The 14422-nt window shown below is 43.7% G+C and overlaps 1 protein-coding gene across 5 annotated transcripts in view; it reads left to right on the top strand.

Moving 5' to 3' along the window:
- The window catches only part of LOC139380500 (E3 ubiquitin-protein ligase Midline-1), a 66963-nt gene extending 52614 nt beyond the window's left edge, over nucleotides 1–14349 (top strand). For all 5 annotated transcript variants that reach the window (XM_071123208.1, XM_071123205.1, XM_071123207.1 and 2 more), the window contains 8 exons: nucleotides 6330–6425; nucleotides 7626–7733; nucleotides 9542–9690; nucleotides 9804–9931; nucleotides 10998–11141; nucleotides 11733–11894; nucleotides 12017–12224; nucleotides 12463–14349. In XM_071123208.1, coding sequence (XP_070979309.1) covers nucleotides 6330–6425; nucleotides 7626–7733; nucleotides 9542–9690; nucleotides 9804–9931; nucleotides 10998–11141; nucleotides 11733–11894; nucleotides 12017–12224; nucleotides 12463–12811 — 1344 coding nt within the window. In that variant the 3' untranslated portion in view covers nucleotides 12812–14349. The remainder of the gene's footprint in view (nucleotides 1–6329; nucleotides 6426–7625; nucleotides 7734–9541; nucleotides 9691–9803; nucleotides 9932–10997; nucleotides 11142–11732; nucleotides 11895–12016; nucleotides 12225–12462) is intronic.
- Nucleotides 14350–14422: the final 73 nt, after the last annotated feature.

Genomic DNA, 14422 nt, shown 5'->3' with positions numbered 1-14422 from the left:
TCCCCTCGGGGTCAGTGGAGGCTACTGAAGAACTGAAGAGACGAGACAAAGCATCAGGCTTGGTGTTCTTAGAGCCCGGACGATAAGAAATCACGAACTCGAAACGAGCGAAAAACAGCGCCCAACGCGCCTGACGCGCATTAAGTCGTTTGGCAGAACGGATGTACTCAAGGTTCCTATGGTCAGTCCAAACGACAAAAGGAACGGTCGCCCCCTCCAACCACTGTCGCCATTCGCCTAGGGCTAACCGGATGGCGAGCAGTTCGCGGTTACCCACATCATAGTTACGTTCCGACGGCGACAGGCGATGAGAAAAATACGCGCATGGGTGGACCTTGTCGTCAGAGAGGGAGCGCTGAGAAAGAATGGCTCCCACGCCCACCTCTGACGCGTCAACCTCGACAACGAACTGTCTAGAGACGTCAGGTGTAACAAGGATAGGAGCGGATGTAAAACGATTCTTGAGGAGATCAAAAGCTCCCTGGGCGGAAACGGACCACTTAAAGCACGTCTTGACAGAAGTAAGGGCTGTGAGAGGAGCTGCCACCTGACCGAAATTACGGATGAAACGACGATAGAAGTTCGCGAAGCCGAGAAAGCGCTGCAGCTCGACGCGTGACTTAGGGACGGGCCAATCAATGACAGCTTGGACCTTAGCGGGATCCATCTTAATGCCTTCAGCGGAAATAACAGAACCGAGAAATGTGACGGAGGAGGCATGAAAAGTGCACTTCTCAGCCTTCACAAAAAGACAATTCTCTAAAAGGCGCTGGAGGACACGTCGAACGTGCTGAACATGAATCTGGAGTGACGGTGAAAAAATCAGGATATCGTCAAGGTAAACGAAAACAAAGATGTTCAGCATGTCTCTCAGGACATCATTGACTAATGCCTGAAAGACAGCTGGAGCGTTAGCGAGGCCGAAAGGAAGAACCCGGTATTCAAAGTGCCCTAACGGAGTGTTAAACGCCGTCTTCCACTCGTCCCCCTCCCTGATGCGCACGAGATGGTAAGCGTTACGAAGGTCCAACTTAGTGAAAAACCTGGCTCCCTGCAGGATCTCGAAGGCTGAAGACATAAGAGGAAGCGGATAACGATTCTTCACTGTTATGTCATTCAGCCCTCGATAATCTATGCAGGGGCGCAGAGACCCGTCCTTCTTCTTGACAAAAAAAAACCCCGCTCCGGCGGGAGAGGAGGAGGGGACTATGGTACCGGCGTCAAGAGCTACAGACAAATAATCTTCGAGAGCCTTACGTTCGGGAGCCGACAGAGAGTATAGTCTACCCCGGGGGGGGGTGGTTCCCGGAAGGAGATCAATACTACAATCATACGACCGGTGTGGAGGAAGAGAGGTGGCCCTGGACCGACTGAACACCGTGCGCAGATCGTGATATTCCTCCGGCACCCCTGTCAAATCACCAGGCTCCTCCTGTGAAGAAGAGACAGAGGAAACAGGAGGGATAGCAGACATTAAACATTTCACATGACAAGAGACGTTCCAGGAGAGGATAGAATTACTAGACCAATTAATGGAAGGATTATGACAAACTAGCCAGGGATGGCCCAAAACAACAGGTGTAAAAGGTGAACGAAAAATTAAAAAAGAAATGGTTTCACTATGATTACCAGAAACAGTGAGGGTTAAAGGTAGCGTCTCACGCTGAATCCTGGGGAGAGGACTACCATCCAGGGCGAACAAGGCCGTGGGCTCCTTTAACTGTCTGAGAGGAATGTCATGTTCCCGAGCCCAGGTCTCGTCCATAAAACAGCCCTCCGCCCCAGAGTCTATTAAGGCACTGCAGGAAGCTGACGAACCGGTCCAGCGTAGATGGACCGACAAGGTAGTGCAGGATCTTGAAGGAGAGACAGGAGTAGTAGCGCTCACCAGTAGCCCTCCGCTTACTGACGAGCTCTGGCCTTTTACTGGACATGAAGTGACAAAATGACCAGCGGAACCGCAATAGAGACAGAGGCGGTTGGTGATTCTCCGTTCCCTCTCCTTAGTCGAGATGCGGATACCTCCCAGCTGCATGGGCTCAGCACCCGAGCCGGCAGAGGAAGATGGTAGTGACGCGGAGAGGGGGGCGACGGAGAGCGCGAGCTCCTTTCCACGAGCTCGGTGACGAAGATCAACCCGTCGCTCAATGCGAATAGCGAGTTCAATCAAGGAATCCACGCTGGAAGGAACCTCCCGGGAGAGAATCTCATCCTTTACCTCTGCGCGGAGACCCTCCAGAAGACGAGCGAGCAAGGCCGGCTCGTTCCAGCCACTGGAGACAGCAAGAGTGCGAAACTCAATAGAGTAGTCTGTTATGGATCGATTGCCTTGACATAGGGAAGACAGGACCCTGGAAGCCTCCTCCCCAAAAACAGATCGATCAAAAACCCGTATCATCTCCTCCTTAAAGTCCTGATACTGGTTAGTACACTCAGCCCTTGCCTCCCAGATTGCCGTGCCCCACTCACGAGCCCGTCCAATAAGGAGAGATATGACGTAGGCGACACGAGCAGTGCTCCTGGAGTAAGTGTTGGGCTGGAGAGAAAACACAATATCACACTGGGTGAGGAACGAGCGGCATTCAGTGGGCTCCCCAGAGTAACACGGCGGGTTATTGATTCTGGGCTCCGGAGATTCGAAAGCCCTGGAAGTGGCCGGTGGATCGAGGCGGAGATGGTGAACCTGTTCTGTGAGGTTGGAGACTTGGGTGGCCAGGGTCTCAACGGCATGTCGAGCAGCAGACACTTCCTGCTCGTGTCTGCCTAGCATCGCTCCCTGGATCCCGACGGCTGAGTGGAGAGGATCCGAAGTCGCTGGGTCCATTCTTGGTCGGATTCTTCTGTTACGGTGCGTGAATGAGGACCCAAAAGCGAATTAACTTAAACAGAGCTTCTTTAATTACCAAACATAGGTAGGCTCAGACGGACCGGCAGATTCCGACAGGACAAGACAAGGTTACAGCAAACATGACGACAGTCTGGTTCAGGCATGAAACACAACAAACAAGAATCCGACAAGGACAGGAACAGAAACAGAGAGAGATATAGGGACCTAATCAGAGGGAAAAAGGGAACAGGTGGGAAACGGGGTGAATGGGTAGTCAGAGGAGACAAGGAACAGCTGGGGGAAAGCGGGGGAGAAAAGGTAACCTAACAACGACCAGCAGAGGGAGACAGGGTGAAGGGAAAGGACAGAGACACACAACATGACAATACATGACAAAAGTTTAATCTTTAACATAAAAGTGGTCACCCCGCTTCACCTTTTGAAGTTAAACCTATAAAATATACAACAGCCAAAGTACAAAATAATCCTATCTAAATAAATCATGTTAAACAGAGAGTTTTTTTATGAAAAGGATAAGATATTTTTGAACATGGAGATAGATGCAGCCATAGGCCTCAATGCAAAAAGAAACCTACATGTGTTGCAAAATGAATTACACTTAGCAGGCCCTATTTCTTATTTTCACAAGTCTTGACGAGCTAGACTACAGTATGCTGATGGTCCTCTGCCAAGCCCCATCATTGCCCTATTTGGTTACATCCCAGAGGGCACATGCACTGTAGCACTCTCTGACTAACGTAGGAGAAACACGAGTCAAAGACATAGCAGTAGTATTTAGATACCTGTACATGTCTGAAATCTCTTATGTTACCTTAGGATGAATGCAGACAGAGAGGTGAGGAAGAGAGGGTAAGGAGGTTAAAATAAATGTTCCCTTTTATATAATGAGACTGATCGTTATTGGTTATGGTACTGTAGATTTTACAGTAGTTTTACATTTTGCCCTCACTTTCATCTGACATATTTTTCATATTTTCATTGAAAGATTCTCAACTTCATTTCCGCTACTATAATGATTCATTGTACAACTTTTTTCCTCAACCTTAGAACATGTTTATACAGTTCCCTGCAATGGAGTTCTGTTTTCCTAAAGTAATTCAGACGTGATGAGAGAAGAATAGCTGCTTCCTCCGGACGAGGAATGCTTTTGGTCCCACACCTTTCTTTGGCTTGCTCAGTCTCTCTTCCTTTCTGACAAAAACCAAACAGGTCAGAATACTGTCGATTTTTGGAAACTGTCCTGCCAACTTTTCCATAATTTTACCGCCTGATCTAAGGACGGTGAATGCTTTGATTGTGTCGATTGTAAAAAGGCAGGCAGCAGCCTGGTTTATTATTTCAAACTCTGTTAATATATTATAAAATAGTGCATTTCTTGGGAAGAGTGCGTTCACATGCAAAACAATGAAATTCACCATGTAGATGACTTGCCAGTGGCCACGATCAAAAACTGTGCATCAACCCTCAAAAGGCTAAAGGAGGCCACGTCCACCTAAAATGAGTAACAGAGAGAGATGGAGTTGGCAGAGTGGGTTATCTAGTCTCCAGCATGGGCCTGCTGTCTCTCCTCTCAGAGTTGTTCTGGGAGCTTCTGCAGGGATCCAAATCCTCTCAGATTAATGGCACAGGATAAATCATCTCTGAGAGGAAGTGGATGCTTTATCTCCTGTTGGGAGTTGAAATGCCAACTGGCATGTCACCCTAACTGTCAAACGTTTATGGAAGAGAGACAGGAGAGCGAGGGAAATACCCTATTTACATAAAGCAATGTTGTTTTGGCCTGGCAACAGAGTGTTAACCCATCAAGAGGCATATCATTCATTACTATACCCTCTATGACGTCTTTTGTTTTCGAATTATGTAAACTTTCTTCACCAAGGCAATTATTTCAAGTGCATTATACAACTATACAGGCAAACATACAAATGAACACACTGCTGTATATAATTGTCTTTTTCGGCTGATTCAATTATTATAACACATCCATTCATACTTTAGAAACTGCATTGGAGCATTTTTCATTGCGTTGTAGTGTGTGGGTTGTTGTTCTGGTGAGGCTACTTCAGCTTGCTCAGCTGTTATCTAGCCAGGGCTCTCCGGGTCGGTCCCCTTCACCTTCCATCCACAACAGCACAGAGCTATTCTAATGGTTTCATCACCTCTGCTTGAATATAAATAAATAATCTTGGTGAGAGCAGTAAAAAAAAAAGAATATGCTATTTCTGTACACACTGACGGCTGACGCACAGACCCTTATGAAATCGCAATGCGAAAAGGCCGACCTGAGAGAGCTTTCCCCACCATTAGCTAAACAGTGACTTCACAGACACCTTCAGATCTCCAAAGTTCTATGCTCTCTGTTCACTCAATTCTTTAAACTTTGCATCATACAGTACAGATGTAGGATCTTAATTTGAGCCAGTTTACTACAACAGGAAATGTGAATTATTATGTGGATTATAATTATTTTTGTAGGAGATGATACATTATTTCCTAAGGGAAAATCAAATCTGAAATTTCAAAGTGGAAATGACAAACCTCAAATATACTACAAGTTAAAAATGTCCTGCATTGCAGGAAAGTTCTCCTGCAACAGGTTGATCAAATTAAGATCATACATCTGGGCTTGTACTTAATATGATAAAAAGAATAGTATTTCAACAAGTTTTTCATTTCAATTGACTGTTATCTAGAGGGCAACATAATGGTACAGCACTCCATTTTTGTATTCTCTTACTGTGTTTATTCAGTGAAGTAGGCTCATGATGTTGTCTATAGACCCATACACACGTAACAATTCTCCTGGAGCATAATCACAGTATTAAACTCATCCAGGATTATATACCGTTAACAAATACCCCTCTCAGACATCTAACCAATGCTCTTGTGTCCTCCTTACGCCTCACTGCATAAACCCTGTGGCAAGACATTGTAATCCTTCATGGAGAAGAGTAATACATTGCAATCTAAATCATTGTGCCAGACAATAATACAACTTAAAGAACCTTCTGGATGCATAACAACCAAAGAGAACTTCCCAAATATTCACCTAGCCATAGAGCAGAGCTGTAGATGTACAGCTCTGCCGTAGATCGTCAAGCTGTGAGAGAGTTTGATCTGAGCCATCGGTGGGTGATTAATGCATGCATGGTTTAGTTGACTAAATCTCTGGCAGATGCTCTTCTTGTCCCTCTCAACTTTGGGAGCTTAGTGAGCAGGCAGAAAGATGGGAGCTCTGGCATTGGGGCTAGCTCAGAGGTTACTGACTGACTGATCACACACCAAATGGTACACAACCAGACCCTATGAAGGGATTCTCTGTTAGCGTATCATCTTCCACCAGTGGACAGACATGGTTATGATTATGACTTCACCCGTTCTTTCTAAATGTTGTGAACTGTGTACAGTTTGCTAGAGGAATATTATTTTCAGTTACATACTCTGTTGTTCATAGTTTTGTTCTATTCTTTTTCCCCCACAGCAAGCCTTGGACTCTAACCTCAGCAATCTAATCAAGAGGAACAATGAGTTGGAAACTCTGATGGGCAAGTTGATTCAGACTTGCCAACATGTGGAGGTAAGGATGTTTATCTATTTCCCTATTAGGCTATGTGGCACATCTCCCAGTTTCTGTGTCATTTCTAATGTTTGATTATTTGATGATATGATTTGTTGATTTCTTCCTTGCGAGTATTGTAAATTTAACCCATTACGTGCCAGAATAGATACAGTGGTTGCTGATATAAAGTGCATAGAAAAGGAAAAGGAATATCTCTGATTGGTTTAAGAAAATAAATTGCCTCAAACCTCAATATTGTCGTTTAGCATTCAAGCTCACCAGATTCTGTGAAATGCAGAACTTTGCAATTCGGCGAACATGTTAGAAAACTGTGACATATCGAGAGCTTGGGACTGACTATAAGGTTGTATCTGCAAAAAGCTCTAAAGTTCCGAACACTCACTGGTTTAAATGGTGTCAGCACTTTTTATCTAGTATTCTTTTGAAATTAAATTGGGGTATCTAGAGCACTATATAGGTAGAGTACATTGAATAGACTAAGGTATGTCAATTACTCAAGTTTGACAAAAATGCAGATAGAACCTCATAGTCCCAAGCTCTCGGTGTAATATAATGTTATCTGACGGACACAGTTACTGAGATGAATATGTTCACTGGGTATACAATAAAGTGGATATGCCAGTAAACCTAACTGTATAAAGTAGGATATAGGCTAATCTTACTGTAGCTTATAAACATTGCAATATTGCCAAGCGGGCGTGAATGTCTGTGTGTATGTGCATGGTAAAGGGTTATTTGGGGAATAGAATGATAGAACACAGCAAAAACGTTTGTGCATGAACCAATTGAGGACTAAAATGACACTGATGACACAACATGCCCACAGAGAGATGAAAGAGAGACTGGGCCATGTAGCAGCTCTGGCTGTATTTAGGAACACAGAACTACTGCTGCAATGACTATGCTCCGCTGATTCTCACCTGCGGCACTGTGCTATCCAGTGTGTGATGACTGTATTGTGTAGATCTAATCTGGGAAACCCTAGGTAGATCTTCTGCCTCGAGTGGACTGTTATCTCATACGAGCCAGAGGAGCTTTGTTACTGTATATGAGCATTATTATATTTTAACAATGAATATTTGTAAATGTTTGATTGTACTATATTTTATCCTATATCAGGCCAAAGCCACCGCAATGAAAAACCATCAACTACCACATTCATATATTTGACCATCCCTGTTCTAATCTCTTCCCAAGTGCAACGCATCAAGACAAGAGAACAAGCTCCTTGAAGAATGTGACCTCCTGATCGACATCATACAGCAGAGAAGGCAGATGATAGCCACCAAGATAAAGGAGGGCAAGGTCATTTCTTAGGCGTTAGTATGTTTTGGTGGTTACTGAGGAGGGCAAATGGGTCAGGCTGCCTATCCCTTGGGAGATGCTCAGTCTTGCTCTTCATCCTCCTCGTGCCCCCAAGGTTGAACTTTCTGTTAAGGCTGAGGATGTACACTCTCACACAATCTCAAAAACAACGGCCATCATTATCATATTTCCCAGCATGCTAATTGCAGGTTGTTTTTTAGAACTGTTTGTTTCAATATGTGTGTTTTTGCATGCAAATTGATTGATTGATCTTATGCTACACAAAGATAAATAACATACATAACGAAAGAATACAATCTGTTAGTAGTTTGATTTATTGCACCGGTTACTGAGTTGTTCCCGTTGGAATAGTTTAGGTAGTAACATTTATAAAATGTTTCCTACCTTGGCAGTCATTCTAAATGCAGGTAGCAGATGATTAAAAGTTCACATTTTTGGATATCCTTACTCTGGCTGGATTCCAATAGAAATTACATATCACTTTGCAAGCCACCATACTGGAAATGCAAACCAGGAGATTCAGACCACTGTGTTTGGGTAAAACTACACATTCAACATACGCCTGCCTCAATTGTCCCCATAGGATAACCCTTTTGGGTTCCAGGTCAAACCCTCTGTGAAAAGGGTTCTACCTGGAACCCAAAAGGGTTTTTCATATGATTCTCCTATGGCAGGTCGTGCCAAGTTCATTCCATGGAGGGCCTAGTGTCTGTTGGTTTTTGTTTTTTTCCTTTCAAGTAAGACCTAGACAACCAGGTGAGGGAGATCCTTACCAATGAATGACCGTCATTTATCAATCAAGTACAAGGTGGGAGTGAAAAGCCGCAGACACTCGGCCCTCCATGGAATGAGTTTGACACGTGTCTTATGAGGACAGCCGATTAAGGTACAAATAACAAGGGTTCAATATGCTTACTAACAGTAAGGGAGTATTGTTGGCACAGCATTTAGGAAACTTAAACAAATCCACTCTGCTCCTTTAGTGGTTTCCATCCCTTTCCCCCAATATTGGGGGAACTGCATCTCAGTGCCAGAGGCATTCACTACAGACCCTGGTTCGATTCCAGGCTGTATCACAACCGGCTGTGATTGGGAGTCCCATAGGGCGGCGCACAATTGGCCCAATTGGCCCAGCGTCGTTAGGGATTGGCCGGGGTAGGCCGTCATTGTAAATATGAATTTGTTCTTAACTGACTTGCCTAGTTAAATAAAGGTTAGATAAAAAAATTAAATAAGTGTCATTAGAGAGGGATTGAGGGGCTCGGAGGGATGGCTCTGGCATGCTGTGCCATGTTCAGAGCCACATCACACCTGTTTCCTGTGATTCCTCTGAGGAGCACTGCTTCCTTCCTCGCCCTGTGCCTCATGTCACAGTCAGGAGTCAGAGGCTGCTTTCTGCTCCCTGACGATGGACGGAGGGGGCAAGCAGCCATCCTCCCAGAGGGGAGGATGTAATGGCTCTGTTACCTTGGTGATGTTATGGAGGATGTAGATTCTCCTCATGCCATCCTCAAAGTGTGTCTCTTATAATGATTTAAGCAGATGTGATGAAATAAAAGCATGTTTTGAATTTGAGAAAATTGTGATATGTTTATGTACAAATGAATTACCTCTTGATTGCGACCGTTAAAGAAGGAACTGTCAACTCAATTGAACCTGTGGCGTTGGTAGTCCTTCCGTTTCTGAAGCCGCAGTAGCCTGAGAAGTAGGTTTGTAGACTTGATACTGCAGGTCTACTGTACCTGCCTCTGCACCAGTGAATTCAATAATCCATTGTTTCTTTTCAGGCTATTCGGCTGCGAAAGCTAGCCCAGCAGATCGCCAGCTGCAAGCAGATCATTGAGAGATCGTCGTCCCTCATCACTCAGGCTGATCACACCCTCAAGGAGACAGACCATGCCCGCTTCCTACAAACAGCCAAAAGCATCTGTGAAAGGTGAGCTATCAAGTCAACCGATTGTGGTGATAACGTTCCAAACCCCAACTGACTGAGAGTCACAGGTTGTAATAAGAGAAATGTCACGTGAATCCTGTATCTTTGGGTTTCAGAGTGTCCATGGCAACAGCCTCCTCTCAGATCCTGATACCAGAGATCAACCTAAATGACACCTTTGATACGTTTGCGTTGGACTTCACAAGGGAAAAGAAAATGCTGGAAAGCTTGGATTACCTCACAGGTGAACGCAATTCCGAACATGATCCTTGATGTTAAGGATATTAAGAACATATCTATAACTCCGATCTGAAATAGGAGATTATGGTATAGTGCAATCCCTGTTTATCTATTTCTTTAACAGTCAAAGTGAAAACAGCTTCACGGTATTTGTATTTGTAATTATTATCGATCCCCATTAGCTACTCCAAGGCAGTAGCTACTCTTCCTGGGGTCCAGCAAAATTAAGGCAGTTCTACGTGTACAGTGGTTTTGACTGGGTAATCCCCCTGGTGCTTTGTTGAGTGCTTCCTGAGGGCAACGAAATGCTCACAAGTTTAGAAGATACAGTTTGAGGTTTGTTTACAGTTGAATGAAATGGCTTTTGACTGTTCTGGCTTTTAGGACATTCTCAGCAGGGTGTCATGTCCTCTGTTCTGTATTGAGGCAGTGGGTTGTAGCTCAAGGAGCAGCAACTTTACCACCTGAATCGGCAGGTAGCCTAGTGGTTTGAGCATTGGGCCCGTAACCGAAAACTTGGTGGATCGAATCCCCGAGCTGGCAAAGTCTGTCGTTCTGCCCTGAACAAGGCAGTTAATCCACTGTTCCTAGGCTGTCATTGTAAATAAGAATTAATTATTCACTGACTTGCCTTGACTTGCCTAATTAGGCGACAGGGAAGCCTAGTGGTTAGAGCATTGGACTAGTAACCGGAAGGTTGCAAGTTCAAATCCCCGAGTTGACAAGGTACAAATCTGACGTTCTGCCCCTGACCAGGCAGTTAACCCACTGTTCCTAGGCCATCATTGAAAATAAGAATTTGTTCTTAACTGACTCGCCTAGTTAAATAAAGGTAAAAAAAGAAGAAAAAAAACACAAAGTAAAAGTCACTTGCAAGAGTGGGTTGTATTTACCTAAAATCTCCAATCCCCTGCACATAACACATTGGACATAAGAAAATACACTGATTGTGTTAATCCGCAGTACTGTACTCTTCTGTGTGTTATGACAACTGTCCATCACTGTTGTCATTAAATGACACATACCAGGAACTGACGTGAATAAAAGTAACTATATTTTTCTATTTGCAGCACCAAATCCCCCAATAATCCGGGCGGAATTATGTACGGCATCGAACGACACCATCACTGTTCACTGGACGTCTGATGACGAGTTCTGTGTCGTCTCCTATGAGCTTCAGTATGCCATCTTCACCGGACAAGCCAATGTTGTCAGTAAGTATACAATTCTTGTCTAGATGCCCTCAGTACAGTATGTTGGGTGTGTCTGTACAGTACGTCTGTTGTGGTACAACATTTAAATCATGAAAGGTAGGCTATCTGAGAGCAATCATACATAGAAAGCCTCTTATTGTATTTGGCTTCAGGGTCTTCATTGCACCATCCTGATCAAATAAATAATATGTCATTTCAGCAAGGGGGCAACAACCATTTCATTGTGTGGATAATAAGATATCAGAGATCTCTGCTCTGTATCTCTCTGGCACAGACTCTAGGCAAGAGTATATAGGCAGATTATGGGCTGAATTTTTCCCTGTGGCTCATGTAAGTGACAGACTGTTGGAATAGATCACCCTAACAGGGTTACAGCATGCTGAATCAAGCCCTCTTCTGCCCCAGTGCCTGTTCATACTACAGTGAATAGGTAATGTTATTGTTTGATTTAATGACAACAATTGGAGAAGGATTCATTGGAGGTGTTCTTATCTCAACAAATGTATTTTACATTGTGTGTTTGTTACAATCCGGTGGTTGTTTTTTTCTCTCTCTACTGCCATTAACTGATTGTCTTTGTCTGTGCTCTAGGTTTGTGTAACTCGGCTGATAGCTGGATGATTGTGCCCAACATCAAGCAGAACCACTACACAGTGCATGGACTCCAGTGTGGCACCAAGTACATGTTCATCGTCAAGGCCATCAATCAGGCAGGGAGTCGCAGCAGTGAGCCTTGGAAACTCAAGACCAACAGTATGTTTGCGTTTCGAATAGCTGCACCATGCGGATATCATTAAGCATCTTTGGAGATTTGATATATGGAGATAGCATATTTACCATTGTTTAGTGTTAATCTATTATTGGTCAATTCACAGGTCAACCATTCAAGTTGGACCCAAAGTCTGCTCACAAGAAGCTGAAGGTCTCCCATGACAACCTGACAGTGGAGCGAGACGAGACGTTGTCCAAGAAGAGCCACACTCAGGACCGCTTCACCAGCCAGGGCAGCTACGGCATCACAGGGAATGTGTACATCGACAGCGGGCGCCACTACTGGGAAGCCTTGATAGGAGGGAGCACATGGTAAGGATATGAACCTGTGGTGTTTAAAGTACATCAGACTAGAACATTTGGAGAGACAAATGTGTGTGAGAATCAGATTGGGAAATCCAATCATGGTCTCTGTTACACTATAGTAAACGCAATCTTAAAATCTAAAATCTCTAGGACGTTAGGCCTATCATTTCCCATCGGTGCAATTTGACCACTACCAGAAAATGAGCCATCAACATTCAATATTCTATTTTTCTATCTTTATCAGGTTTGCTGTGGGCGTTGCTTACAAGTCAGCACCGAAACATGAGTGGATCGGCAAGAACTCTGCCTCGTGGGTACTGTCTCGCTGCAACAACTCCTGGGTAGTACGTCACAACAGCAAGGAGATGCCCATCGAACCGTCCCCCCACCTGCGTCGTGTGGGGGTGTTGCTGGACTACGATGCTGGATCCCTGGCCTTCTACGATGGCGCCGGCTCACAGCACCTGTACACGTTCGACATCGCCTTCGCTCAGCCAGTCTGTCCCGTGTTCAACGTGTGGAACAAGTGTCTGACCGTCCTCACAGGGCTGCCCATCCCAGACCACCTAGAGGGAACAGACTGCCGGGATTAACAGTCCAGCTAATAGAACACAGAGACACAGAGTGAGCAGAACAAACTGATTACAGCCTCACCTGGCTGCCTTTTTGTCACATCACCAATGCTGTATAAAACAGAATAAAGCCATGGTCACAGATGTCTCTAATCATGCTCTTACTAGAAGTAAATTAATTTCTTGAATTATTTATGGAAACCATTTATTGGATTATATTTCTTGCTTTGCACATTAATGTACACTACTATATGTATTCGTGTTTGGTTTTGGGGTGCGTTTAGATAGGAAGATGGATATAACGTTTTGAAATTCAGTCAAACGTATTTTCATGCAGCTCTGAGAATAGTTGATTTCCTTCTTACAAATGTAGAAGGTTGTTTCCATCTTTCCGTGTGTCCATCGTTAGCAGCGTGTTGATAAACGGTTCGTGTGCAACCTGTTGATTTTGACACGGCATCACAGCAGCAGTACCACTGATTACTTCATAAAGCAGTCGTAACAGGATTAGTCATCTACACCTGTTCTGTTTCATGCAGGTGTACCAAGATCCTCTCTACAATTAGAGTTATAATAAGCATGTTAAGAGTTATTTTAAGAGTTCTTCTTAGGGTGATTTAGTGCACTGACAACTCGACTATGATTGACAGATTAACCGAGACAATTCTTCATCTTCTCTTTGTTAAACACCACTATGATGTTAAAAAGCTTACTATTGCTGAAAATGTACATTTGAAATAGAAGCCATTTTAAGTTAAATTTCGACACAGAAATAACTTATAGAGTCGATTGAAACACCACCGCGTCACATGGTGATTGAATTTTGAATATTGAATAGCTCCTTGTGTGTTTCTGCTAAAGACCAGAGAGGTGAAGCGAGAGGGATAACTGGGCGTTTTATTTATTTTTTGCTCACCAAGCACAGGAGTTTTTTGTCTGGTCAAAGAAAGTGTGTCGAATTTGGTTTTGAAAAATGCGCTTATTTGCTACTTGTGGCTTATTTGATTGAATATAACTTTCAGAATGATTAGGTTGTTGCGTGTGTACTGATATAAGTAGGACATGCAGGCCACTTCGAGTAAAAACATTTTATATTGGAGTTGTACCTGGTCATCACTAGTTACCGCAGCCACAAAGTTTTTTAATGATTTATTTGATGATATATACTGTAATTTCGACTTTGTGTATGTGGTAGCTAGTTGAAACCATTGTGCCTGTTCACACGCGTCCTAAAATTCTAAATCAAATGGCTAAATTATACATTTTATGACCCATTCCATATGTTAGCTTAGTAGATATGGCGATCTAAAGGGCTTAGACCTACAGGGAGTTACTTGTAATTAAATGCACCATGTGCAATCTCTGTAAATACCTTGCTGTTTTCTTCTCACATATTGGCTCTGTAAGTTCACATACATTTGGTATTTGAGCAATTTGACTTTTTCTGATGCCTGCATCATTATTTTCACACTAGTATACATTCCTTGTTAAAAATGTAATAAAGTGACATCAACACACTTTTCAAGTCGTGAATTTGTAATAAAACATCTCAATTGTAATGATGACGCTTTTTCATTGTCTGATACCTAATCTTAACAGTCATTTTAATTTAATTCAGATACCCCTGTAGGT

The sequence above is a fragment of the Oncorhynchus clarkii genome, chromosome 22 (assembly GCF_045791955.1).
Source record: "Oncorhynchus clarkii lewisi isolate Uvic-CL-2024 chromosome 22, UVic_Ocla_1.0, whole genome shotgun sequence".
NCBI classification, from domain to species: domain Eukaryota; kingdom Metazoa; phylum Chordata; class Actinopteri; order Salmoniformes; family Salmonidae; genus Oncorhynchus; species Oncorhynchus clarkii.
The sequence above is the reverse complement of the archived record's forward strand: the minus strand, read 5'-3'. Positions and strand labels throughout refer to the sequence as shown.